The sequence below is a fragment of the Gopherus flavomarginatus genome, chromosome 4 (assembly GCF_025201925.1).
Source record: "Gopherus flavomarginatus isolate rGopFla2 chromosome 4, rGopFla2.mat.asm, whole genome shotgun sequence".
NCBI classification, from domain to species: Eukaryota; Metazoa; Chordata; order Testudines; family Testudinidae; genus Gopherus; species Gopherus flavomarginatus.
Window position 1 is genome coordinate 108,375,360 of NC_066620.1, and position 27,716 is coordinate 108,403,075.

The following is a 27,716-nucleotide window of genomic DNA, read 5'->3' on the forward strand; positions in this document are numbered from 1 at the left end:
GTTCCGATGTACAGGGGCAATTTTTTAAATACTGGAGACTGGATGTCTCTGCACCAATACAGTGCACAAAAAAAGATCATCACTATTTGCATAAATATTTACTGCAAATGAGTGTGAAAATGGGGAAAATACATTTATAAATTACTATGGAGGTGGCTCAACTAGCCATCTCTGCCTGGTTTGTGCATACACTTGCTGTAAATGTGCCCACATATGCAGGTGCACACACTTGTAAGCAGCATTTTGTTTGCATGCAGATCTACAGCCTCCAATTTTCAGAATGCAGTCCTGTGCTGGTAAGAATCTTGTAATTTGGGTTAACAGTACAACTGTAATAGTTCCACAGAGATACTCCAGTGCTAATTTTGAAAGCAGAAATAGGAATTATAACATGATCCTGGCCCTTCACAGGTAGGCGTCAGTTGTGCAATCTTCCATCTCTCTCTGATTTGGCATGTGCTTGCTTCATTCTCATTAACTGAGGCAGAGCCAAGGCTGAACCTGAGGGCAAAATTCTAATGCCTGATCCCTAAATGACTATATCTGAAAAATGATTTATGTGAGGTCTGTTGTGGGCCTAAACACTTAATTGGGTTTCTTTGGAGATTTTTCCATTTCCTAATCATGCTTAGCTCAGTCTACTGGGTTTTAGAGGGTGGAACAACAAGACAGTGCATGGTTTGGAAAACATTGTTCTGAATCACAAAAAAAAACGTGCTAGCACAGATCTCAGTATCTGGACACTGGTGCACTTTGGCATGTACAACTGGGCATGGACGTGGGTCTCTACTCTAAAACATTGCCCAAACTGAGGTCAGTGAGGGCTGCAACTTGTTTGCTTTGCTATCTTGTGATGATGGTTGAATAATGAAAAATGTTGTTTGTGAATTATTTGATAGTTGACCAAAAAAAATTGTGAGAACTAAAATTCAGGAAGTACAAAACCAATTAAAATCCTAACTACTGAGCTTGTGAAAGCCTTACAAAGGGAGTGATGGGATTTCTAATGGTCTTTCTTTATGTAAAACAGTAACTTTTGGATGCTGCATCTGATCAATTCCAAAATGTGAAGGAAAGTTTCAAGAGACAAGGTGGGAGAGGGTATCTTTTACTGGGCCAATTTCTGCTGGTGAAAAAGAGAATTACCTCACCCACCGTATCTCCCAAAGATCCTGAGACTCACACAGCTACAGCTACACTGCCTACAAGGAAAGTTCTAGGCATCAGTTGGCAGAACCTTATTTTTCCCTTTTCAATTTTCTGCAGTAAGTTTGTGTGTGTGTGTGTGTGTGCGCGCGCGCGCACACGTGTGTGGGGGATACAGAGAGCCTCTGAATTTGATTAGTACAGCCACAGTTGCAATCAACTTTGCAGTTGTCTACAGATCTATCATAAACAGATAAATAAGAGTTAATAGAACAAAACTGCTTCATATCTCTTTTGCCTGGAAAGGGTTAACAAGAACAGTGAGCCTGGCTGTCATCTGACCCGAGAACCAATCAGAGGACAGGATACTTTCAAATCTTGAGAGAGGGAAGTTTTCTGTGTGTGCTGTTAGAATTTGGTTGTTGTTCACTCTGGGGGCTCAGAGGGATCAGACGTGCAACCAGGTTTCTCTCCAATCTCCCTGATACAGGTTCTTATAGATTCAGAATAGTGAGTACTAGATAGATAAAGCGAGTTAGGCTTATGTTTGTTTTCTTTATTTGCAAACGTGTATTTGGTTGGCAGGAGTTCAAATTGGTATTTTGCTGAAAAGATTTTAATTTGTACTTGTATACTTAGGCTGGGAGGGTGTTCCCAGTGTCTAGAGCTGAAAGACCCTGTACCTATTCCGTCTTAAATTTACAAAGATAATTTTTACTGTTTTTCTCTCTTTAATTAAATCTTTTCTTGTTTAAGAACCTGATTGTTTTTTTATTCTGGTGAGACCCCAGGGGACTGGGTCTGGATTCACCAGGGAATTGGTGGGGAGAAAGGAGGGAAGAGGGAGAGAGAGGTTAATTTCTCTCTGTGTTAGGATTACTTTCTCTCTCAGGAAGAGTCTGGGAGGGGGAAAGAGAAGGAGGGAGGAAGGTGAATTGTCCTCTCTGTTTTGTGATTCAAGGAGATTGAATCACAGTGATCTTCCAGGGTAACCCAGGGAGGAGAAGCCTGGGAGAAGCAACGGTGAGGGAAAGGGTTTACTTTCCTTGTGTTAAGATCCAGAGGGTCTGGGTCTTGGGGGTCCCCGGGCAAGGTTTTGGGGGGACCAGAGTGTACCAGGCACTGGAATTCCTGGTTGGTGGCAGGACTACGGGTACTAAGCTGGTAATTGAGTTTAGAGGAATTCAGGCTTGTACCCCTCTTTTGGACGCTAAGGTTCAGAGTGGGGAATTGTACCATGACAAGATCAGATAACTAGCTGATGGCACCCATTAACTCCTTCTAGAATAACAATACCCCATCTCATCTCTGCCGCTCCTCACAACAGAGTTTGACATGTTTACTTCCTGCATGACTTATCACACAATGAGAAAAAAAATAAACTGGGGGTGTGTTGGGGGGGAGGCTAGGGAGAAATAGGAGTGTGCACACAGCCCCTGGCATGGGGAGGGAGAATGGGGGACCATAATATGGGGGGAGGAATAGGGGGCACAACGAATCCTGATGTGTGGGGTAGGTCGGGGGGGGCCCTGCTATCAGGGGCGGAGGAAATGGGGGCAAAGACAGAGCTCCTGTCATGGATATGGGGAATTGGGGACCCTGGTATTAGGGAGGGGAGAAGGGCTGCACACAAACCCCAGCCGGAAAAGCCTGTGGAAGTTGCAAGGAGTCCCTGGAATGGAGGGGGATGGGAGGATGGTACACAGGGAGCTTGTGGGATGGAATGGAGGGATGGAAGGAATCACTAGTATGTAAATAAGATCCATGAAGTGTGCATCCCTCTAGTATATAAAGTATGTTACTGCATCAGAGCAAATACAACACTTTATACATGATTTTCCCCTTTCTATTATTTAAAGTGTGTGCTTCACTTTAAGCACATGAGTAGCCCCACTGGAATCAACAGGATTTCTCACAAACTGGAAGTTAAACTTGGATTTAAGTGCATTGCTGAGTTGGGGCCTTAATGTATCTCTTTGATGGTACCCTAAAGCCCACAAGTTAATGGACTCCCCTACTCCATCTGCAGGAAGTGCTTTTCAGTGTATTTTAATGGTTTGTGGTGTGCACTATAGATGACTCCAACGAGACTTATACCACAATCTAGTGCATCTTCTGATTAGGAAATATTTCCTGATATATATCCTACATTTTCCACTGCTCAGTTTCACCTCATTACTCCTAGGTGCATGTCTCCAGCCTCAATGATTTTTGTTAATCTTCTCTGAATTTCCTCAGTTTATCAACTCTTTCTAGTGTGGAGATGCCCAGAAATATAAGTAATATTCTGGTTCCAAACAGGCTGGTGATTTATACAGGATTATCATCTCCCTGCTTCATGTTGTAATGCCGCTGTACAGACAGTCTCAAAGTTAAAATGCTGGCATTTTCTGCCACCATACTGCATTACAAGCACATGTTTAATTTGCTATCTGCTTTCATTCCTTGGGGTTTCTTTTCCTCCCCGTTTCTTTTTTTTCTTTTGACATTACTGTGTTTAAAGTATGCCTCTCCCACTGAAAAAGATTCCTTGGAGGTTTTGAACTAGGGCTCAGTTCTGCAGGCCCATTGTACATAAAACCCTGCTGAAGGCAGCGTGACAGAGCACTTGCTGAATCAGATCCTTAACTTGCTTTTTTTCAATCTCATTTTATGTTCTTCCCTATGCTTCCGATCTCTCTAGACCCTGTGTATTACTTATTGATACATTACAGCAAATACTTCTTTATCCTTAATCAGAAGTAAATCATATCAGAATCTGGGGTGGAAAAATCTTTAAAACACTAAATATTTCCTTGGGAGGCAAAATATTTAAAACACCAGATTCAAACACCTTTTGGACATTTTGACTCACATTTTACCAATATAATTTTCTTCCCATGAAAGCTTAGTAAGTCTCTTACAGCAGGAAATTTGTTTCATCTGTAGCAGCGGATAGAATGAAATCCACACAGAACAAATGTTAAGTGCTTTTCCATGAAGGAAAGATTTTGCTGACCTTTGGAAAGATTTATTTTTATCTCTATATTTATTTGTTGGTGGGATAATATGGTCTCTGTTAATGACGTTCTTATTGATTTTTTTTTTTTTGTGGGGCAGGGGATTCTTATGTTGGGTGGTGAATGCACAAATTTGCTTGAATTTAAATTATTTTAAATATCAGTGGAATATTTCTATAATTTATGATGTACAATAACTTGATTACAAGTTTCCATACCTGAAGGATAAGTTATGCTGGAAAAATACCCCCCCAGATCTTCAATAAAGGAAAGAGGCCTGAACAGAATGCTGTAATCACTGGCGTTTCTTTCAACTATGAGCAATCGCAAAAGCAAGGCTGGTCGACTTGGAGAACTTTGCAAGCATCAATTAATTAAGACTTACAACATCCATGTGAGGTAGACCTTCTTGTTTTACAGATGGGGAGTGAGGCACAGATAGAATTAAGTGTCTCATGTTTACGTAGTGAATTAGTACCAAAGACAGATCCCAAGAAACCTGGTTCCAAGTCCCCTGGTCAAATCACTAGAAGCACTCCCTTCCATAATATCAGCAGCTGAATCCTTGCTTGGTTTACTGAAATGGAATTAATCTTACCTTGCAATGAATTGAATATTGCGAAGAGGTACATGAAAGGGAGATGTAAGGGGCCCCATGCAAAAAAGGCAAAACCCCATGTCATGCCCAACAGGAAGGTCAGGCTGACCATGCTACGAAGATTCCTCAGGACCTCTTCCCGCACGGTCCGATTGCTTCGTTTCCCATTCCTCCCGCAGATCTGCACCATCACCACCACGAACATGGCTATGTTCATAAGAAACATAATTCCAAAGTAACCAGCACAAGTCACATAAAAGACAACTTTATCCTTGATCCAGCAGCTGTTTTTAAGAACAAAACAAAAAACAGTCATTCTTAGATACTAATAACTGTGCTCCTCTTTAGTTATTTAAATCATTACATGTAAAACTAATCTACATCCGTCTCCACTGCTGTACAGATAAGATTTCTCCTGTGGAACGACCAAAACTTTTGACCATTTTATTTCTTTACGCAGGGTGAAGCTCTGGGGCATCTATGAGTAACTAAGGAACACATTGGTATCTTGCCTGGGGGATGTACCTACTGTATATAAAATTCACGTTTACTATATAGATGTAGCCTTTGGGAACTACAGTCCCACCATGCAATGCTCTACTATAATCTGAAGTGGCTTCAGGCTCAAGATAAAACATTGTGTATTGGTGTAACAAACTGGCAGCATACACATGCTCACAGCTCTCAGATGGTACTGAAACTTGGACCACCAGCATAAAAACTCAGCTCTCTACTGCTTGAGCTTAAGAAAGTAGCATTCTGGGTGATCTTTGGGGCTAGCCACTAGACAATCATGATCACAGGCACTAGGCCAGGGATCAGTTGCGCCTATGTCGCTCATTCCTTTAGCTGCAAATGGTTGCCTGAGAGAACTGGAATGTTTAACATGAAGTTTTAATGAGAAGATATAATGGCATTTTTTTCAATGTGTTGTTTTATCATGCAAGACATTGATAATATGATAAGATACAGTCAGTGAGAAAATAAGCTTCTCTGAGATTGTCTGGGATGTCTACATAAAAACGTGAAACACAGAAGTGCCAAGTGGCTTACATTGTGAAAAGGCCTTTCATTTGCAAAGGAAACATGATTGTTAAGCAATGTCTTCCTCCCTTCCCCCCCCAAACAATCTTTCGTTTTCATCAAAAAGTGAAAAACTTAAGACAAAACCAAACACAGTATTATTATTATTTTGTTAAGCTATGAGTTATTCACTTTCAGCAGCATAGAGATATTTTGTACATAGCTTTTGGTAAAGTAGGATTTCTTCTGATTTTCTCAGAGCTTTTAGAAGGCTTCAGAAGCAAACAATTTAGAACAGAGGTGAACAAACTTTTTGGCCTGAGAGCCATATCTGGGTATAGAAATTGTATGGTGGGTCATGAATGCTCTCAAAATTGGGGGTTGGGGTGTGGGAGGGGGTAAGGGTTCTGGCTGAGAGTGCGGGCTCTGGGATGGAGCTAGAAATGAGGAATTCAGGGTGAGGGAGGGGGCCCCAGGCTGGGGTAGGGGGTTGGGGTGCAGCTCCAGCTGGAGGTGTGGGCTCTGGGGTGGGGCTCGGGATGAGGGGTTGGGTGTGCAGGAGGGTGCTCTGGGCTGGGACTGAGGGGTTCGGAGGGTGGGACAGGGATCAGGGCTGGGGCACAGGAGGGGTCAGGCTCTGGTTGGCGCTTACCTCAAGCAGTTCCTGGAAGCAGCAGCATGTCCCTTCTCCAGCTCCTATGCAAAGGGGCGGCCAGGCAGCTCCTATTGGCTGCAGTTCCCAGCCAATGGGAGCTGTGGATGCGGTGCTTGGGGCAGAGGCAGCGTTTGGAGCTCCTTGGCTGCCCCTGTGTAGGAGCTGGAGGGGGACATGCCGCTGCTTCCAGAAGCCGCACAGAGCCACAGTATGCACGGAGCGGGACAAGCCCTTGACCCCACTCCTTGGCTGAAGCACTGCATCGGGGTAAGCCCAGGACCCTGCTCCCTGGTGGGAGCTTGAGGGCCACATTAAAATGTCTGAAGGGCCAGATGTGGCCCCCTGGGCTGTAGTTTGCCTACCCCTGATTTAGAAGATAATGATCACACCCTCTTCTTGTTCTTTATCTACAAACTTTATGAGACAATTAATGAGTGCCAGTTTGGCCACTCCCAAATCCTTTGCAAAATGCAAACACAGAACTGTAACAGATTTTTTTTTAAAATTACTTACAAATCATCTCCTCCTTGCTCTTTAGCATCTCTGCCATATACAACTTTGCCATAGATATGACTTGCATTTGTATTTGTGCTTGCTAATACAATTGCTACCACTAGCGTAGGTAAACCTGTAATACAAGAGACAGCTATTGTATTTTTGTTTTCAAAACCCAAAGCATCTGAAACGTCCAGACAACACTGCATTACTGATGATCAAAAGAGCCGAAAATGTTTGCTTTAGCATAGAGTATCTTATCTTAACTCTAGAGCTGTCCATGACGTACCACAGCATGGAAGAACCACATGAAATAAATGATTTATCACAAATTATATAAATGTCAAATCTCCATCTAAGGATCTCAAAGTAATTTAAGCATTAAGAAATTAAGGGATAAATATTATTATTACACATGGGGAAAGTAAAGTAAAAATGTTCAACCCTGATTGCTTAAAGTTAGGCTCCCAAATCCATACACAGGCATGTCAATTAAAGTCTGATTTTTAGAGGTGCTGAGCACTAACTAGTTCTACTGAAATCAGCAGGAGCTACAAGTGCACACAATCCCTTTAAAAACTGGCCCTCTTTTATTTAGATGTGTAACATTAGACTCCTAGTTTGAAAGTGTTGCTGGAAGCACAGAAAGGTTGAGACTCTAATGATCAGGTTGCAGTGATTTTTCAGAAGGGCCGAGCACCCAAATCAAGCCACTTACTTAGGTACCGAAATATGAATTTAGGTGCCTAATTGTAGGTACTCATGTTTGACAATGTTGGCTTAAATGACTTGCCTAAGGTCATACAAGAAGTTCACAGAGAGCTGGAGACCCCACGGTTCCTGGCTCCCAGGCCAACTATCCTTGTATAGGAAAACAGCTTGTGTATCTTTAATTCCTTCAGCTACAATGCAAAGCTCTGCAGTTTGTATTTTTACAAAACTCAATATCCTCTTATATCCTCTATCTACACCCCTACATAAACAGAAGTTCCACATACTTTTTTTCTATGTAATATAAAGCGAATGTAGTGCTTGAGAAAGGTGCTGGACTGACAGCTATATTGAAGCCCTCTGTCCACAGAGATACAGCACAAGCAGCATCAGTGTAAGACTCTCATACTATGCTGTTTATGTGTTTCATCCCTGTGCTGGAGAAATTACTCCTAAGGGTCAGTTTCACGGACTATTCAATCCTTGTCCTCTCTGCTGAGACTGCCAGCAAGGGTGCCAGTCATGAGGGTTATTTTTACTATATGGAACTTGCCAACTAGGAACTGGACTGTGATCACCACTCTGTTCATGAGGCTAATGGTTTTGTGTTGCTCTGTATTATTTTGAACACAACAGCTGCATTCAAGCAGCATGTCTGGCAGAAGCCAAAGGGCCCTGCTATAGAAAAAAATGAAAAGCCTTCTTTCATGAATCTTAGTTATTTTTCAGTCATACATTTTACTTGTGGTTGAAGCATTGGAGGGAGGCTCAGTAAATCTTGTTTTGATTCCTTTCAACATTTCATTCAACAATTTAGTGAAGTTTACTAAAACAAACAGAAGAGTACAAAACATAAAAAAAAACCTGGAAAAATGTCATTTCACTTTGGCTTAAACATTTTGCTCAACCTGAAATTTTTTCCTCCTGCATTTTTCAGTTTTGCCACTGAACCAAAAAAATCAATTATTAACTCAGCTCTAATGTTTATCGAGTGCCTAGCACAATGGAGTTATAACCTCACTTGGAGCCTCTTGGCACTGCTGGAATGCATAACAATATATAATTTAAAAATATACACTATCTAAGAAATACATCTTCTCACACATACCCCAGCCAATAATGCAAAATTTCAGTATGTATCGCCGTATGTAGGTGTTGAACACTTTTACTAGAGCAATGTACATGTGGACTGCTTCCAGTCCCATCCACGTAAAGGTGGCCAGAAGGAAAAAGTGCAAAAGGGATGCAACAGCTATGCAGAGGCCTTCTATGTTGAATGATGCAATCCAACCATCAAGCAGGAAGACCAGGTTGAGAAAGAGCAGGGCTGTACTCAAGTTCATTAAGATTTTGGAGGGGTAATCTCTTCGTAACTTCCTAGAGAGACAAAAACAGAGGCGTATGTTAAGTAGCCAAGATGTACTGAGGTATTTATAGCAGCTGTGGTTACCAATTTACAATTTACAGAGTTATCCCTAAGCCATTCTGCCATTTCCGTAAGATGTTTTTAGAATTGTTATATAGATGGCATATCTTCATTTCACTTCCCCTCTCTACTGAAAGTCTCCAGCCTGAAAGGGCTGGATTTTTCCTGTTATATTTAGGAACTATGAGACCTAAACAGGGAGTTTAAAAAAAAAGACTGAGCAACATGTTGGTAGATTTTTAAAATATATAAAAGGACACATTATGCCCCTCAAGAAGATTATTTGAGACCAAGATTCTGCTACTTTGCCCAGCCTGAGCAACACGAAGTGGCCAGGCTAGGAAGAGAGAATCTGGGCTTGGGCCTCTTTGTAAGAAACATTCCATGTCTAACAGTGGAGCACAGTGGTGTTCGGCCACTTTTTGTGAGACACATAGACATCCCAACCCAATCAAACAAAATATCCTGGCCTCTGGTTAGCTTGTTTATTTATTACAAAAAAAATATTTGTTTTGAATTGTTTTTGACAGCACAAATACTTACTCAAAAGCAATATATGTCAGAAGAGTTGCAGCTGAAAATATGGCAGATATCCCACAACCAATGTAGGTGATAAAGGTGAGGACTTTGTTATTTTGTGGATCTATTTGTGAAGCAGTTCCCTGGAGGTCCTACATGAGAGAAGAGGAAGAGGCTTAAGTTGCAGCAAACTCCTTTTTTATGAGCATGACACTGTTTGGTGGTGCAAAGTGAAGCAAAAATTCAAGAACACTTAGGCAATATCTATATAATCCCAATGCTAGAGGTTGAGTTTACTGGGTATTTAGTATATAGTTGTCACACATCCGACTTCCTTCCCAAATCCCTTGACAACATTGTGCCATAAGAGGAGGTTACTTACCTGTAACTGGAGGTTCTTCAAAATGTGTGGTCCCTATCTGTATTCCATTGAGGGTTATGCATCTGCACCATGTGCCTGGAGTTGGAGAATTTAAAAAGTAGTGCCCGTTGGTCCACACATATGCCATGGCTTACCTAGTGCTCCTGTCCCAGGCAATAAAGAGTGGGTGGACCAACTACATTTCTAGTTCCTTCACCACCACGAATCCAGCAGATCCATAGGAGAGGGGAAGGAGGGTGGGACATGGAATACAGCTAAGGACCACACATCTCAAAGATCCTCAAATTACATGTAAGTAACCACCTCTTCTTCTTTGAGTAATGATCCCTATTGTATTCCACTGAGGTTGATGAACAAGCAGCACCTATGGGAGAAGAGGGTGCGAGGATGAGGATGGAACAGTAGTATGAAGGACTGCCATACCAAAGGAGGAATCCACTGCTGATTATTGCATAGCAGTCATAATGCATAGCAAGGATCTGTAGAGAACTCCACATGGCTGCTCTACATATGTCAATGAGCGGCACATTCTGAAGGGAGACCGAGGTCAAAGCCTGAGCCCTTGTGGAGTGAGCTTGTACCCCTGTAGGGGGAGGTAGACCAGACTGCTGGTAGAAGAGTTTGATACATTCTCAAATTCATTTGGAGATTCTCTGGGTGGAGATGGCCTGTCCCTTGATTCTCTCTGCTATTGCAATAAATAGTCTATAGGACTTCCCGATTGGTTTAATTCTCTGCAGTACAGAGCTCGTCGAACATGGAGGGAATGGAGTCAACATTCCTCTGCAGATGCATATCATTTCAGAAAGAAAACAAGTAAGTGAATGGTTTCATGTATGTGAAATTGAGCAACTACCTTTGGTAAGAACTTGGGGTGTAGTTGTAGGGAGACTTCATCTCTGTGGAAAACCTTGAAAGGTGGGTCCGAGATCATAGCATTGACATAGCCATCTCTTCTCATGGAAGTGGTAGCAATAAGGAAGGCAACTTTCATGGAAAGGAGGGACATAGAGCATGACGCTAAAGGTTTGAAGGGAGTCTTCGTTAGCATAGAGAGAATAAAATTCAGGTCCCATTAGGAGCTATCGGTTAGTGAGAAGGTTCTGATAGCAGTTAGTGGGTGTGTGAAGATAGAGAAACCTTCTATTGGAGGGTAGAATGTGCTAATCACCACCAGGTGTACTTTCAAAGAATTGAAGGCAAAACCCAATGACTTTAGTGACAGAATGTGGTCCAATATGAGGGGGATCCTTCCGCACTGATTCTGGTAAATCACCTTTTTGTTGATCCCATGATGAAAAACGTCACCACTTGTCCTGATAACAACATCTGGTACAGTCCTTCCTGCTGCTAGAAAGGATATCCTGTACAGCTGAAGAGCATGTTCATTCTAAGGCAGATGCCCATTCAAATACCATGCTCTGAAGTGTAGTGCATGTGGATTGGGATGTCTGATCTTCCCTTTGTGGGGAGGGATAGCTCAGTGGTTTGAGCATTGGCCTGCTAAACCCAGGGTTGTGAGCTCAATCCTTGAGGGGCCCATTTAAGGATCTGGGGCAAAATCAGTACTTGGTTCTGCTAGTGAAGGTAGGGAACTAGACTCAATGGCTTTTCAAGGTCCCTTCAAGTTCTATGAGATATGTATATCTCCATATATTATATTATAATGGGTCAGCAGATCTTGACAGATGGAGATGAAAACTGGTGAGCAGGATGACATGTGGAGAATATCAGAACCAGAATTTGTCTAGGCCAGCAGGGAGCGATCAGAATTACCATTGCTCTGTCTCATTGAATTTTGTGCAGTACTTGAGGTAGGAGCAGTAGTGGAGGAAGGGGATAGTTGGTCTGACCAAAGGAGCAGAACGGTGACTGAGGGCTCCCCTGGAGCAATATGTTGTGCATTTGCTGTTCACCTGTGAAGTGAATGGGTCTCCCATGGAGTGAAAATGTTGTGTGTACTACTGAATCAGAATGTCTGCTGAGTGAATCAGTGAATACATTCTGTGTCCCATAAAGACAGGCTAAGGACAAGAGGATCTGGTGATTGATGCAGCAATTACAGAGATTGAGCACTTGTGCATACAGCACAGATGTTCTCTCTCTCTGTTTGTTGATGTAAAAGCCACTGGTGATGTTGTCTGACACAATGAGACCATCATGGGAGCAGATGAAGGGAAGGAAGAATTGGCATGCTCTTCTCACAGCTCAGAGCTCCAGGATGTTTATGTGCATCCTGGATTCTCTGAGAGTCCATTTTCCTTGAGCCATGTGGTCACTGAAATGAGCCCCCCAGCTCACCAGGGATGTCAGTGATAATCATCTTCTCTGGTGAAGCAGGAAAAAAGGGAACCTTCACACATACCGGATGTGGGTCTGTCCACCATTGGAGGTATAATAGCACTTTGGCGGGGACTGTCAGCATGGAAGCCATGGAGTGGCAGTTTAGCAAGTAAATGGACTCGAGCCGTGTCTGGAGGCAGTGAAGATGGAGTTGTGCAAAGGAGGTCGTGTAAGTACATGAAGCCATGTAGCTGAGGAGGGACAGGCAAGTCCTCACTGGAACACACTGATTGTTCACATTGTGAGTTCTGTCCATAACCAGTGGACAGTTTCCAGGCAAGAAAGCTCATGCTGAGACCAAACTTATGATAGCCCCTGTGAAGTCGAGGGACTGCAAAGGGTTTAGGATTGATTTCTCTACATTGACACTGACGCTGAGGGACAAAAGAAGGTTGAGTAACATGGGTTGACACATAGGTTTATTGCCTGGACCTTGTGGCTAGAAGCCAATCGTTGAGATATGGAAACACGACTACACCATAATGTCTGCAATAGGTCGCTATGATGGAAAAAAACTTTGGTGAAGACTCTGGGAGTGGTGGTTATGCCAAATGGAAACACTCTGTACTGGAAATGGTGGACCCACTGTGAATCTCAGGAAATGTTTGTGGGCCAGATGACTATGGATGTGGAAGTAAGCATCCTTCATAAAGAGCCAGTGTGAACATACAAAACTTGAGCTTGTGGATGAAGTGATTGATGTGCCAGAGAGTGAGGATTGGTCTCCACCCACCTTTCTTCAGAGCAGAATCCTGTTCCCTGATATTTTGGGAGAATGTGTTCTATTGGTCCCTGTTGTAACAAGGAGTTTGTCTCTTGGGGAAGAATGGTGTCATGAGTGGTCTCTGATGGGGTAGAGAAGTCTTGGAGGAGGTAGCAAGATAAACTTGATTGTACAGTGATGGTGGATGATGTCCAGCACCCATTCTGTCCATTGTTATTGCACTTCAACTGTGGGAAAAGAGTGCTAAATGACACCTAAAGGGAATAGGAGGGTCGTGAGGTGATAGGCATAGAGGTTGGTGGCTTTCAGGCTCGCATCACAAATACCTCTTGGCTGGAGGTTGCAGCTGTAACGTCAAAGCCTGCAAGGGGGGCCCTGGGAGGCAAGACCTCTGTGCCTTCTGACATTTTCTTGAAGGCTCGTAAAGTCTCTGAGAGTAGAATTGAGGAGATCTATAGTGTTTGAATGGGTGGTTGGCGGTGGAATTTTTGCTTCAGAGCAGGAGGGTAGATGCCCAGCGATCAAAGGGTGGCCCTGGAATCCTTGAGCATATGTGCCTATTCATCCATCTTCTAGTTAAAAAAAATGGGATTCATTGAAAGGAAGGTCTTCAGTAGTGTTCTGTATCTCTCTAGGGAAACCAGAAGAATGGAACCAAGACTCCTCACGCATTATTATGTCTGTAGCCAGGGGGCTGGAAGAAGTATCTGCTGCATCTACTGCCAACTGGAGGGCCATTCTGGCCACCAGCTTCCCTTCCACAATAAGCGCCTCAAAACAAGCCTGACCACGTTGTGGCAGGCTATCAATAAATTCCTCTAATTTACTGTAATTCTCTCCGCAACAGGTCCTGAAATTGTCTGAAATCATCCGGTGAGGAAGGGGATGCTGTAGTCACCACCTGGTCTGGAGATGAAGAGGGAAATCTTGCTGGTTTCAGTGCCATTGCTGGAACTTGACTAAAGGGTTCCTTCTCTACCATCAGATTTGAACGCCTGCCTGAAAGATCCCTTAAAAGGGAGGCAGACAAAGGTTCCCTCACAGATTGGACAGGTTCCAAAGAGGGGTACTTGTGACCAGTATCCCCAATATGCCCAATAGGCTGGGTCTGAGGGAAGTTGTGGGAGGCTCCATGGCATGAGGTACCAATGGTTCCAAGGGTGTTGAGGTGGTAGATGCTGCCACAGATGTAACAGTATCTAAGAAGGTGCATAGGAATGGTATGACACAGGCGGTTCTTCTCCTGGTTCTGATGCATTGGAAGAGGAGAAGGTGGACTCTGGTTCCAATGGCAGTACCATCAGAACTGGTGGAAAAGCGTAGCATATCAATGCAGAGGATGAAGGATTCCGTACCGAAGGCATATCCCAGGGTGGAGATATGATCTCTTTAGAAGTGGAGGGACCCGATGGAGGGGGTGACTCTGGGTCCAGCAATGCAAACACATCCTGAGGTTTGGCCACAATTCTGGATCTCCCTGGAGTAAGAGGCACTCTCTTTTCTGGGTATCAGTGCCAGTGATGTGGTCTTTCTTGGAATCTTGTGGGGTGCTGGTGCTCGTGGTACTGATGGATTGGTGCTCGGAACTGCTGGATGTCATTGCTTGTGGGTCTTTTTCTCATGTCTATGGGACTTAACTTGTGCTCTGTCCCCATGCCTCAAACCTGTGGAAAGAGCATCCATCATCTTTGATTTGGAGAAAGACTTAGTCTCATGCTCATGGATGTGCTTCCATACCTCCTGACTAAGCCCCGCCATGGGGTCCATGGGGGTGGTACCTCCGGCACCAGATTTAGACATGGTAGTTGGAGGCGCACTCCTCGCTGAGTCAGGCCGATGCACTGGGGGAGTTCCCTGGCCTGGGTCTGAGTACAGTCTCATGGCGAGCTCCATGATGTGCTGCTGGAGGCAAAGAGCCCGGCCTTCTCAAGTGTGGCTGGGGAAGAACTGGCAAATACTGTACCTGGATGCAATGTGAGCTTCCCCCAGGCAGGAAAGGCAATGATGTTGGCTGTCACTGATCAAGAAGGAGTGCAGGCAGGAGGTGCAGCGTTTGAAGCCTAGACATAAGCTGGACATAGTCCGGTACCTGCACATGGGGTAGGGGGTTGAAAATCTCCCAAAGTCTATCCAAACAAAGTACTAAAAGTATTGACTAATAAAAACTACAATAAAACTGGTAAAACTACTATAGTCTGGTAAACTACATACAACAATCCTTATTTGAAAGATTGTCAGGGATGAAGACACTGCAAGTTCCGACCAGGACTATGCGATGGTAAGAAGGAACTGGAGATGCGGTCAGTCCACTCCATCCTTTATCTCCTCGAACAGAAGCATAAGGTGAGCCAGGCACATGCATGGACCAACAGACTTTACTTTTTAAATTTTCTGACTCCGGGTGCATGGTGCACAAGCATAATCCTCAGTGGAATGCCATAGAGACCATTACTTGAAGTACTGTTACAGCTGGAATCAGCAAATACACATAGGTATGGTCCTACCAAATTCACAGTCCATTTTGATCAATTTCATAGCCAGAAGGTTTTTAAATTAGTCAATTTCACTTTTTAAGCTATTTACATCTGAAATTTCGTGGTGGTGTTGCCGTGGGGTCCCAACCCATAAGGTACTCTGAAACAGGTCTGATCTCCCCCTTCCCCCTGAGCTGCCATGCAAAGGAAGGACAAGTCCTGCTCCTCCCCAGGGACTTGCAGCTAGGAGTCACCTGACTGGGGCACTTCGAGGAGCAGAGGGAGATTGGACCCACCTCCACAAGTCTCCAGCTGCAGGAACCTCCAATGCTGGGCTCCCCTTGAGAGTGAGAGTGGCAAGGTCAAGTCCTGTCCCTCCTCAGCCCAGACAGGACTTGCAGCTAAGAGCCTCCTGGCTGTGGCATTCCAGTAGCCAGCAGGGGATCAGATTTTATGGGGAAGGACTTATTTCACAGTCTGTGACATGATTTTCATGGCTGTGAAATTGGTAGGGCCCTACTGTCATAAACAGATAGTTCTCTGGGCTCTGAGAGTGACCACACGTACCTACAGGCTCTCTAATCTTCTATTCCAATTTTGTAAGTACAAAGGTAGAAAGGCGGTATAGTCTTTTTATTTGTTTTTCTTTATTTGCAAATGTGTATCTGGCTGGTAGAGGTCTAACGTGTATTTGGCTAAAAGTATTTTAAATTGTATTTCTGCTGGAGGAGGCTGTTTCTCCAATTTCTAGAAGCTGACAGACCCTGTAATATTCCATCTTGAATTTACAGTGATTTTCTTTATTCTTTTTTTCTTTTATTAAAAGTTTTGCTTTTAAGACCTGTCTGATTTTTCCCCTTGTTGAGGCTCAAGGGAATTGAGTCTGTACTTAACAGGGAAGGAGAAGGGAGGGGGAGAGAAAGGGGAGGGGAACCCACCTGATTTCTCTGTGTTGTGATTCAAGGAGTTCGAATCACGGTGATCTCCTAGTGTACCCAGGGCGGGAAAGATCTGGGAGGAAGAAAGGAGAAGGGGGAATCCCTTTGTTTAGATTCACGGAGCTTGAATCTGTATATCTCTCCAGGAGCCCAGGGAGGGAATACCTGGAGGGGAGGAGGAGGAGGGGGAAGGGAAATGGTTTATTCCCCTTTGTTGTGAGACTCAAGGAATTTGGGTCTTGGGGGTCCCCAGGGAAGGTTTTGGGGGAGACCAGAGTTTATCAGGCACTCTACTCTAAGTCCTGATTGGTGGCAGCACTACAGGATCTAAGCTGGTAATTAAGCATAGGGGAATTCATGCTAGTACCCATATTTTGGACGCTAAGGTTCAGAATAATTGGGAATTATACTATGACATGGTGGCAGTGTGTGGGAAAGATGGAAAGCAAAAGCCAGTAAGATTATTATTTTTCTTTTTTTCTCTGCTAGCTGCTTATAAGCAGAGAGAGGGTTTTTAAAACTACAGCCAGAATTTTTTTTTCCTTGCTCCCTTCTGGTTGTGCAGAGATTGCCTCAGGGCACACACATTAAAGTTTAACAAGGGTCTTTTATTAAACAAAGCAGGCTTAAGTGGTCGGCAACAGACAGCAGCAGAACACATTTGCATATCAAAGGGTTTTCTTTTGTTTTAATTTAAACCCGAAAGATTAGGTAGAAGAAGTTAAAAAAGGCACTGTTGCTAGGCAACCCCAAGCAGGCAGCAGAGTAGCAGCCGTTCAAACCAGCAGAGGACGCCCCAACACAAGACATCAGAAACCATGAGTACCAAGGACACCCTGAAACAGGAACGGGCAAGGCAACAAGCCATAGAAAAAGAAAACGAACATAGGAGATGGATAGAACTAATTAATGCAGAAATAGCCAAGGAAGAGGCGGCCCACAAAAGAGAACAAGCAGTCAAAGAAGAAGCCCACAAAAGAGAACAAAAAGCAAAAGAGGCAGACCACCGAGGACAGATGGAACTCCAGAGGGAAGCCCACCAGCAAGCCCTGGCATTAGAACAGGCTAAGCAACAGAACACTGCCAATCCTAACAACACTTCACCAGTTGTTGTTCCACATTCCAAAAAATTTCCCACCTACAAGGCAGGTGATGACACTGAAGCCTTCTTAGAAAATTTTGAGAGGACCTGCCATGGATACAACATCTCTGAAAACCAGTACATGATAGAGCTGAGGCCACTGCTCAGTGGACCCTTAGCAGAGGTGGCAGCTGAAATGCCTAAGGAGAACATGAACGATTATAAACTTTTTCAAACCAAGGCCAGATATAGAATGGGGATAACACCTGAACATGCCCGTCGGCAGTTCAGAACTCTAAAACGGAACCCAGATGTGTCATTCCCCCGACACGCTTACCATATTACAAAGAATTATGAAGCCTGGATATCAGGAACAAAGGTTAACAATATGGACGAGCTGCACCTCCTGATACAAATGGAGCAGTTCTTAGATGGTGTTCCTGAGGAAATAGAGAGGTACATCCTAGATGGGAAACCCAAAACGATAACTGAGGCGGGGGAGATTGGAGCCAAATGGATGGAAGTGGCAGAAAAGAAAAAAGCTACTGTCAAGGGGAGTGAATACCCCAGGGGGCAAACTGACAATAAACCCTACAACTGAGGGCAGCCCAAGACCCCACCTACAACCCAAGGAAAGCCACAGATGCTCTATTCTCCCACCTCACCAGTCTCCAGTAACCGACCTCGACCCAGTGACCAGTCAGCTGGGCGATGCTTTAAGTGTAATGAACTGGGACATATAAAGGCCAACTGCCCCAAGAACCCCAACCGAGTGCAGTTCATTACACCACCATCACACCAACGATCCCCAGGCCCAGATGCCTCTCAAATACCCTTGGAGCGAAGGGAAATTTTGAGAGTGGGCAGAAAGAAGGTTATAACGTGGAGAGACACGGGGGCACAAGTGTCAGCTATCCACCAATCCTTAGTGGACCCCAAATTCATCAACCCAGAAGCCCAAGTGACAATTTACCCCTTCATGTCACAAGCTGTAGACTTGCCTACAGCTGAACTGCCTGTCCAGTACAAAGGCTGGTCGGGAATGTGGACTTTTGCAGTTTATGACAATTATCCCATCCCCATGCTGCTGGGGGAAGACTTGGCCAATCAGGTGAAACGGGCCAAGAGAGTGGGAATGGTTACCCGCAGCCAAACGAGGCAAGCTTCCAGACCCATTCCTGTTCCTGAGCCGTCCACAGAGGCCCCATCTGTGTTACCAGAGACCCAGACAGAGGTAGTGGACCCGGATCCCATGCCAACAACTGAAACAGCCACAGTGCCTCCAGTCCCAGACCAGGAACTGGAAAAGCAGCCAGCACCAGAACCGTTGCCAGCACTGACGCCAGCGCTTGCAAACCCATCTTCAACCCCAACGCCGGAGGGCGCCAGTGAGCCTGAACTGGCAGAAGCAGCAGACAACCACACCCAAGAGGCTCAGCCAGAGCCTAAAATACCACCTGGTGCACCAGCGGAGAGCGGTTTACCAGCAACGAAAACAACCCCATCACCTACATCGCTTGCAGAGGGACCAAGCCCAAGTCCACAGTCTAAAGAAGAACTGGTGTCTCCAGCTTCAAGGGAACAGTTCCAGACTGAGCAGGAAGCAGATGACAGCCTTCAGAAAGCTTGGGCGGCGGCACGGAGCACCCCATCGCCTCTCAGCTCTTCTAATCGATCCCGGTTTGTTGTAGAACAAGGACTTTTATACAAGGAGACTCTTTCTGGTGGACACCAGGAAGACTGGCATCCGCAAAAACAGTTGGCGGTTCCAACTAAGTACCGAGAAAAGCTCTTAAGCTTAGTCCATGATCATCCCAATGGCCATGCTGGGGTGAACAGAACCAAAGACCGGTTGGGGAAGTCCTTCCACTGGGAGGGGATGGACAAGGACGTTGCCAAGTATGTCCGGTCTTGTGAGTGTGCCAAAGAGTGAGGAAGCCCCAAGACCAGTTAAAGGCCCCTCTCCAGCCACTCCCCATAACTGAGGTCCCATTTCAGCGAGTAGCTGTGGATATTCTGGGTCCTTTTCCAAAAAAGACACCCAGAGAAAAGCAGTGCATACTGACTTTCGTGAACTTTGCTACCCGATGGCCGGAAGCAGTAGCTCTAGGCAACACCAGGGCTAAAGCTGTGTGCCAGGCCCTAACAGACATTTTTGCCAGGGTAGGTTGGCCCTCAGACATCTTTGCAGATTCAGGATCTAATTTCCTGGCAGGAACCATGAAAGAACTGTGGGAAACTCATGGGGTGAATCACTTGGTTGCCACCCCTTACCATCATCAAACCAATGGAACTTTGAGGGCCATGATATGTAAATTCGTCAATGAACACTCCAATGACTGGGACCTAGTGTTGCAGCAGTTGCTTTTTGCCTACAGGGCTGTACCACATCCCAGTTTAGGGTTTTCACTGTTTGAACTTGTGTATGGCCACGAGGTTAAGGGACCATTACAGTTGGTGAAGCAGCAATGGGAGGGGTTTACACCTTCTCCAGGAACTAACATTCTAGACTTTGTAAGCAACCTACAAAACACCCTCCGACACTCTTTAGCCCTTGCTAAAGAAAACCTAAAGGATGCTCAGGAAGAGCAAAAGGCCTGGTATGACAGACATACCAGAGAACGTTCCTTCAAGGTAGGAGACCAGGTTATGGTCTTGAAGGAGCAACAGGCCCATAAGATGGAAGCATCATGGGAAGGGCCATTCACGGTCCAAGAGCGCCTGGGAGACGTTAACTACCTCATAGCCTTTCCCAATTCCTCCCTAAAGCCCAGAGTGTACCATGTTAATTCTCTCAAGCCCTTTTATTCCAGAGACTTACAGGTTTGTCAGTTTACAGCCCAGGGAGGAGATGACGCTGAGTGGCCTGAAGGTGTCTACTATGAAGGAAAAAGTGACGGTGGCGTGGAAGAGGTGAACCTCTCCACCACTCTGGAACGTCTGCAGCGGCAACAAATCAAAGAGCCATGCACTAGCTTTGCCCCATTGTTCTCAGCCACTCCAGGATGGACTGAATGGGCATACCACTCCATTGACACAGGTAATGCTCACCCCATTAGAACCCCACCTTACCGAGTGTCTCCTCATGCCCAAGCTGCTATAGAACGGGAGATCTAAAACATGCTACAGATGGGTATAATCCGCTCATCTACCAGTGCATGGGCATCTCCAGTGGTTCTGGTACCCAAACCAGATGGGGAAATATGCTTTTGCATGGACTACCGTAAGCTAAATGCGGTAACTTGTCCAGACAACTATCCAATGCCATGCACCGATGAGCTATTGGAAAAGTTGGGACGTGCCCAATTAATAGCTACAATAGACTTAACCAAGGGGTACTGGCAAGTACCGCTAGATGAAGCTGCCAAGGAAAGGTCAGCATTCATCACCCAAGCGGGGGTGTATGAATTTAATGTACTTCCTTTCGGGCTGCGAAATGCACCCGCCACCTTCCAAAGGCTGGTAGATGGTCTACTAGCAGGATTGGGAGAATATGCAGTTGCCTACCTCAATGATGTGGCCATTTTTTCTGACTCCTGGCCTGAACACCTAGAACACCTGGAAAAAGTCTTTGAGCGCATCAGGCAGGCAGGACTAACTGTTAAGGCCAAAAAGTGTCATATAGGCCAAAACAAAGTGACTTACCTGGGACACCAGGTGGGTCGAGGAACCATAAACCCCCTACAGGCCAAGGTGGATGCTATCCAAAAGTGGCCTGTCCCAAAGTCCAAGAAACAGGTCCAATCCTTCTTAGGCTTGGCCGGATATTACAGGCGATTTATACCACACTACAGCCAAATCGCTGCCCCACTGACCGACCTGACCAAAAAGACCCAGCCAAATGCAGTTAAGTGGACTGATGAGTGTCAAAAGGACTTTACCCAACTTAAGGTGGTGCTCATGTCTAACCCTGTGCTAAGGGCCCCAGACTTTGACAAACCATTCCTAGTAACCACAGATGCATCTGAGCGTGGTATAGGAGCAGTTTTCATGCAGAAAGGACCGGATCACAACTTCCATCCTGTCATGTTTCTCAGCAAGAAACTGAGAGGGAAAGTCACTGGTCAGTCAGTGAAAAGGAATGCTACGCCATTGTGTACGCCCTGGACAAGCTACGCCCATACGTTTGGGGATGGTGGTTCCAGCTACAAACCGACCATGCTGCGCTAAAGTGGCTTCATACTGCCAAGGGGAACAACAAAAAACTGCTTCGATGGAGTTTAGCTCTCCAAGATTTTGATTTTGAAATTCAACACATTTCAGGAGCTTCTAACAAAGTAGTTGATGCACTCTCTCGTGAAAGTTTCCCAGAATCCACTGGTTGAAAGTATCTTGTCTCCTGATTGGTCCCCTGGTCAGGTGTTTGGTTCCCTGTTTGTTAACCCTTTACAGGTAAAAGAGACATTAACCCTTAACTATCTGTTTATGACACCTACATATAGGTATCTGCTGTTCATTATACTTCATCATCCAGAATTCAAATGGCCTTTTGTAGTGTAAGCAGAGTCAGGATAAGCTCTACCCTGACATCTGGTGGAAAGAATTTCAGAGAGTGTATTTGCATAGGCACGCCTACCCTATCCCAGACTGCCGAGCTGTGGGACTGCTTGGTGACAAATGACTCACCCTCAGTTGGGTGGTACTTGCTAGACAAGGGACATGGGTTCCCAAACCCAGTGAATTGAGAGAGGCTGGGGACCGATATCTGTGCCTGGTGGTGCAGTCTCCTTGTGGAGCCAGAAGCATCAGTTCCACCCCCTCCTCTCTCCACTGTGGAATGTCAGAGTTGATTTTTTTTTTATTCCCTTAAGAATCTAAATATAGGTTACTGAGCTGAACTCACTTTGGGCTAATAGTGCACTAGCACTGGGGCTCCCCCACTAAGAGCTGAGATCACTAAGAGTTGAAATTACTGAGCTGAGAGCACTGAGTACTGTGCTAACTAGTGGGGGAGCCTGAAGCTATACTGTGGAACAGAGCAGCTGGCGGAGTGGAGCAGTTGTGGGGATGGCTGGAGCGGATCACGGGACAGCTGGTGGCAGCAGAGTGGCTGGCAGAGCGGAGTAGCTGTGGGACGGGTGGAGCGGCCCACAGAGTGAGCGGAGCCGAGCAATTTGCAGAGAGAACTGGAGCAGCTCATGGAGCAGAGCAGCTGGTGGAGCGGAGCAGTTTCTGAGGACGGCTGGAGGAGCAGCGTGGAGCAGCTGGTAAAGCAGAGCAGTTCGTGGAGAAGGCGGAAGCAGAACCCACGGAGAGGCAGGGCAGTTGGCCCCGGACCACGTAAGGTGCCCCTTTCTACCCAGGCTGGGGGGAGGGACCTCTACAGATAAACTCTCGAACTCTGGGGTGGCATTGACCAGACAACTTTTGGGTTGTTGGACTTTGGGGTGATTGGACTTAAAACCCTAAGGGGAAAAAGGACAGTGCCAAAACGTACTTGGAGGTGGGTTTCTGTTTATGGTTTCTGTTATAACCCTGTTTGTGGTGTTTCTCCAATGGGATGCCGCATTGATTCCTTCCTTTATTAAAAAGATTTTGCTACACTCAGACTCCGTGCTTGCGAGAGGGGAAGTATTGCCTCCTAGAGGCGCCCAGGGGGGTGTGGTATGTGAGTGTCTCAGGTCACCGGGTGGGAGCTCGAGCTGGTTATGCATTGTGTTACTGAAACGGAACCCCTGGATACTGAACCCGGCCCTTGTTGCTGCCAACTCAGAGGGGCAAAAGGGTTACAGTAGAAAAATCAATCATTTGCAATTTTCTCATCCTGTCAACCCCTTTATGTTCAGAGGCCCACATGCACCTCTCTTTTACACTGAATGTGTTTAAATTGAATCTGCTGCAGGAAATATAACTGTAAATGTGTTTATATTCAAATTGGCACCATGCTGGAGAATAGGTGAATCACAGAAATTCTCATAACAATAGCTATGTTTAATACAATCTCCTAGGAGATTACATGTGTGTAGGAATCCATGGAACAAATATTTTACTTTCAAACCAACGTTTCAACAGAAAAATTGAAAATTAAATGTGAAAATTCTGGGGACTTTTCACCCTTCTTTTCTGGGTCAACAGAAAAATTCTTCCATTAACCTAGAGCTGTCTCCACAGGGGCTTAGGTTAGCATAACTGCATCGCTAACCAACGTAGTTAAACTGACTTAATTTTCAAGTGTAGATCAGGCCTGAGTATAAGAAACACTACAGCATCTCTGCGATGCAACTGTTAGCAAATGCTCACATTTAATGGAGACTATTCTTTGATAGGCCCTTTACAAAAATTGCTAGCAAATGGGTTTTTAAACTCTAAAAATATGCCATTCTTCACAAGGGAAATGCAAGACTTGCATGCAGTTGTCAATTCGTGTGTGTCTGTGTCAGACACTTGTAAGACTGTTTATTTAAATCCAGAGAACACCCTCTGAAAGTAACTAAATATCTGTGTGGAAATTCAAGCAGGGTTATTAAAACAGAAAAAGCATGTAAAAAGTATGTAAAAATCTTCCACTGGAACACAGCCAAAATTCAAAAGACTTCCTTCTCACTTCTTAATGCAACAAAAACATTCAGACTAGGAGAAGGGACTCATTGAACATATCTGAAAGAATGCTCATTTTTCCCTATAAGCATGAGAAGTTAGAATATAATTAGTCTGCAAAAGGACAAAAAGCCTTATGACATTTTTCCTATTTAAATTCAAGCAAGATGTGAACAAAGCAACTATATTATGAGGCTCAGCGAAGCCAAATTTTAAAATATGTGGCTCCCTAGTTCTGTAAATCATCTGCAAGGAAATGATTTTCCTGTTTCCCCTCATTTTATCTCCTGGTATTTCAAATATTTATCATTTTTCTTTTTAAAATATCCTAGTTAAACTGGTTAAATCAAAACACATGTACCTGCACGAGTAGCAAACATCCTCCCTGGAAGAATATTTCTGGAGCCAAGGAATGTTAATGTTAGAGAGAAAGCCGCAGTACAGTGCAATATTGAATAAGGTTGCTAAGGATGTGGGAACCCAGAGAAGATGGGGGATTTTGAAAAGCCATCAGACTTTCTGAAAAGACTGCATACATTTCATAGCTTTCCCTCCTTTTTCTATTTTTTTCTTTTAGAAACATTTAGATTCACCCCACTGGTGCAAGGCTATATACATTTCTGGGGGCAACACCACCCTCACAGGAAGATAAATTGTGTTTGCTATGAAGCCCTTCCCTGAGGATTCTGCAAAAGAGGCTGCAATAGAGGGTATTGTTCAAGGTGCCAAGGAGACATGAGTGCTGAAACAGTGCATCCTCCAGGCATTCTGGCTATATCTTCTTCACACCAGTGCCATCCAGTTGGGAGGCTGTGCTGGAAGAGCAGAATTGGCAATTGCTTTGCACCACCACAAGTTCCCTAAGAATGGATTTTCTTCCAGTAGAGGTGTTGCACCCTGGAATATACTGATTTGAGATTAGTACAGCACAGGGCTGAATCAAGCCCACTTACTGAACACAGCAAATAAGGATTTTTTTCCTAAATATATAGATTAGTTTATACCTTTTAACATTAAAATATAAATATAAATCTCTTCAAATCTGCAGCCTGTTGAGTCGCAGGATGGGATTTTGTTATTGTGCTCTTTGGCCTTGACTTTTCCTCTTCAGTGGCATTTCTACCTGATTGCAGGACATATATTTTCCCCTTTCTTTCTCTCTTCCTAATACTAGGGTCCACTCTCTTTTCTCTCTTTGTATCTATCCTTCTACATCAGAGTTTTATTTCTCTCTCTCGCCCTCTCTCTAATCCTAGAGCATTTTCTCTTACTTTATCTGCCCTCACAGCCCTACATCCTTCTCTTATTCAGCTTCCAGCTCTCCACCCTAACCATCTCTGTCTCTATATAAAACTAGCTTCCATCACAATCTGTAAATTCCCCTCTCTTCTGCAATCTTCTCAGCTTCTCTGCAGACAGAGCCATTAATTCTCAGTGTCAGGTTCTCCTTCCCTTGAGCCATCCCGGAAACCTCCCGCCACAGAAGTAGGGACTATTTTCTGGCTGGTTTTTGCACATTGCTTTTCTCCCCCACTCAATTTCCTTTGTATAGATCTGTCTTCTGGAGTCTCATCAAAGGCATTCTGGTCTCGCATGACCCTAAACACCACAAATAATTTTTGTTGGCTTGGGCCCTTAAGAAGAATTACAGAAGCGACGGTTACTTAGGACGTCAACTGACTAACTTGACCCTCGGATCACCTTTTACTGGAGATGAATAAATTGATACATAAAGTCAAATGATGCTTGTCATTTTAAGTATTTCTTGGAGTGCCTCTCTGCTAATGTCAGAGGTTCAGCAGCAATGAGATGGCAGTTGGGGGCAATGACCATAAGGCTTCCCTTTCCTAGTGTTTAATGCATTACGGCTCTGGGGTCTCTAATGTCTTCAGGATCTTATCAATAACATATTTGCTTCAAAATCATTTTTTTTCTGCTTCAGCATTTGCAGGATCTCTTTTTGGAATCTGGTTTACTTCCACTGGATAATGCCCTTCTTTTGGACCCAAGTCTGACCACCAGCACTCTAGCCCAGAGTTATATTGCAGCCCACAGTATATTATTGTGTTGTGTTGTGATAGCACCGTAGGGACTCAGCCGGGAACAAGACTCATTGTGCTACATTCTTTTCAGGATTAGCTGTAGGGGAATTTTTATTTTAGGGAAGGTTTCTGTGTAACACTGCAGCTCTGCATCCCTGCCTCTGCAGCTCTCCTGCCCCCCAACAAAATCATTACATTGTGGTTTCAAATAATCAGCAAACAATGAAGGTGCACTTACCATTAGCACCCCAAAGTGTGTGAGGTGATTGCATAAGCAAACTGTCTCATTCTCGTTTGATTCTGCTTGTGCAATGCAGCCTGTGGGATTCCAGCCGCCATTACCATCTACAGAAAACAAGCAATACAGACACTTACAACTGCAAACGAAACCTCTGCACAATTTCTTTGGCAGCCTTCTAGAGCCCCTACATGAAATCTAATATACTTTCAAGTAAAAAAACCTCACTGAATACATCAAATCTAGTAATATTATATTTATCAATGCAGAATGAAGTATCTGATTTCTTAGAGTTTTTACCAGTGAAGTACTCTTAGAGAGGGGTAGATTAAGCAGATTGCTTAGATTCTCTTCTATCCACTGTAATCTATCACCTGGGATAGACTCCTCCTCCTCCTCTTCCTCCTCCTCGGCTCCGGTTCCTTCGTATTCTATATCCAGCTTAGGTCCTTGTTCAGTTTCTCTCTCCTCTATTTGTAACTTGCCCTGTTCTCCTGAGCTCTTCAGTCTGCATTTCACTCCTCACCCCCAATGCATGTCAAACAGGAAACCTTCCCCTTGTAAGACCTTTCTCTGACACACCTTTTTGCTTGTTTCCCACCCCTGGTTTCCTATCATTCTATTTCTGTCTCAAGGTAGGGAGAGCTGAGAGCTGTGCTCAGCAGTGGAGAGGTGAAAATGGATATAAGAAGCTGGCTTCAGCAGGAGGACCTTCCAGGTAAAGGGCTTACCTTTTACAAGGGATAACAAGCCAGATGATGGGACATGAAAGCATTAAATAACACATTTTCATTGGCCAGCAGCAATCAGCTGAGCTTCCAGCAGTCAGAGTAAAAGCATAGTAAAAGCAAAGCAGGTAGTGGTGAAGCTAGCCGTTCACAGGATCTGGTCTCAGTCCTCCACATATTTTTCCTGGAGATGGTTCAAGCACCATTTTACTTACTGTACATTTCCAAATATCGAAAGCCTGAGCAGATCCTATAAGGTAGGTCAATTTTGTAATATAATGACCCAATAGTATGACATATCCTATTTCTGAAGCTGATCTATGGAACACTTAGTTAATGATATCCAGGCTCAAGATGTTTTGGAGCACTCTAAAATTTGTATTCTTACAGACTCCTGTTCCATGAACCTATCCAAGCTGGCTCTTTAGAGGAGGAGGAGCTGGAGAAAGAGGCAGCAGCAGGGTAGAAAAGCTACTAAAGTGTCCCAACAGTCAAAGGAAGCATTAATTTTTGTCATTGCATGAGCAGATTCTTTTTCACTCTTCAGTAAGCTAGCATGTCTGCTAATGGCCTGTGTGCTCAATTCTGAACATACTCCAATTTTGTGGATGCCCTGAGCTGCTGACATAAAGGCCATTGTCACTGGTGAAGTGGATG

At 44.5% G+C, this 27,716-nt stretch overlaps 1 protein-coding gene across 4 annotated transcripts in view; it reads right to left on the reverse strand.

Moving 5' to 3' along the window:
* ADGRG6 (adhesion G protein-coupled receptor G6) overlaps positions 1 to 27,716 on the reverse strand; it is a 174,014-nt gene that overhangs the window by 14,155 nt on the left and 132,143 nt on the right. For 3 of the 4 annotated variants that reach the window (XM_050949482.1, XM_050949480.1, XM_050949479.1), the window contains 5 exons: positions 26,332 to 26,438; positions 9,597 to 9,724; positions 8,736 to 9,004; positions 6,935 to 7,049; positions 4,744 to 5,027 (listed from right to left, as the gene is read on the reverse strand). In XM_050949482.1, coding sequence (XP_050805439.1) covers positions 4,744 to 5,027; positions 6,935 to 7,049; positions 8,736 to 9,004; positions 9,597 to 9,724; positions 26,332 to 26,438 — 903 coding nt within the window. Of the gene's footprint in view, positions 1 to 4,743; positions 5,028 to 6,934; positions 7,050 to 8,735; positions 9,005 to 9,596; positions 9,725 to 26,331; positions 26,439 to 27,716 lie in introns of those variants that run through there. The other variant, XM_050949481.1, reaches the window with a different exon arrangement.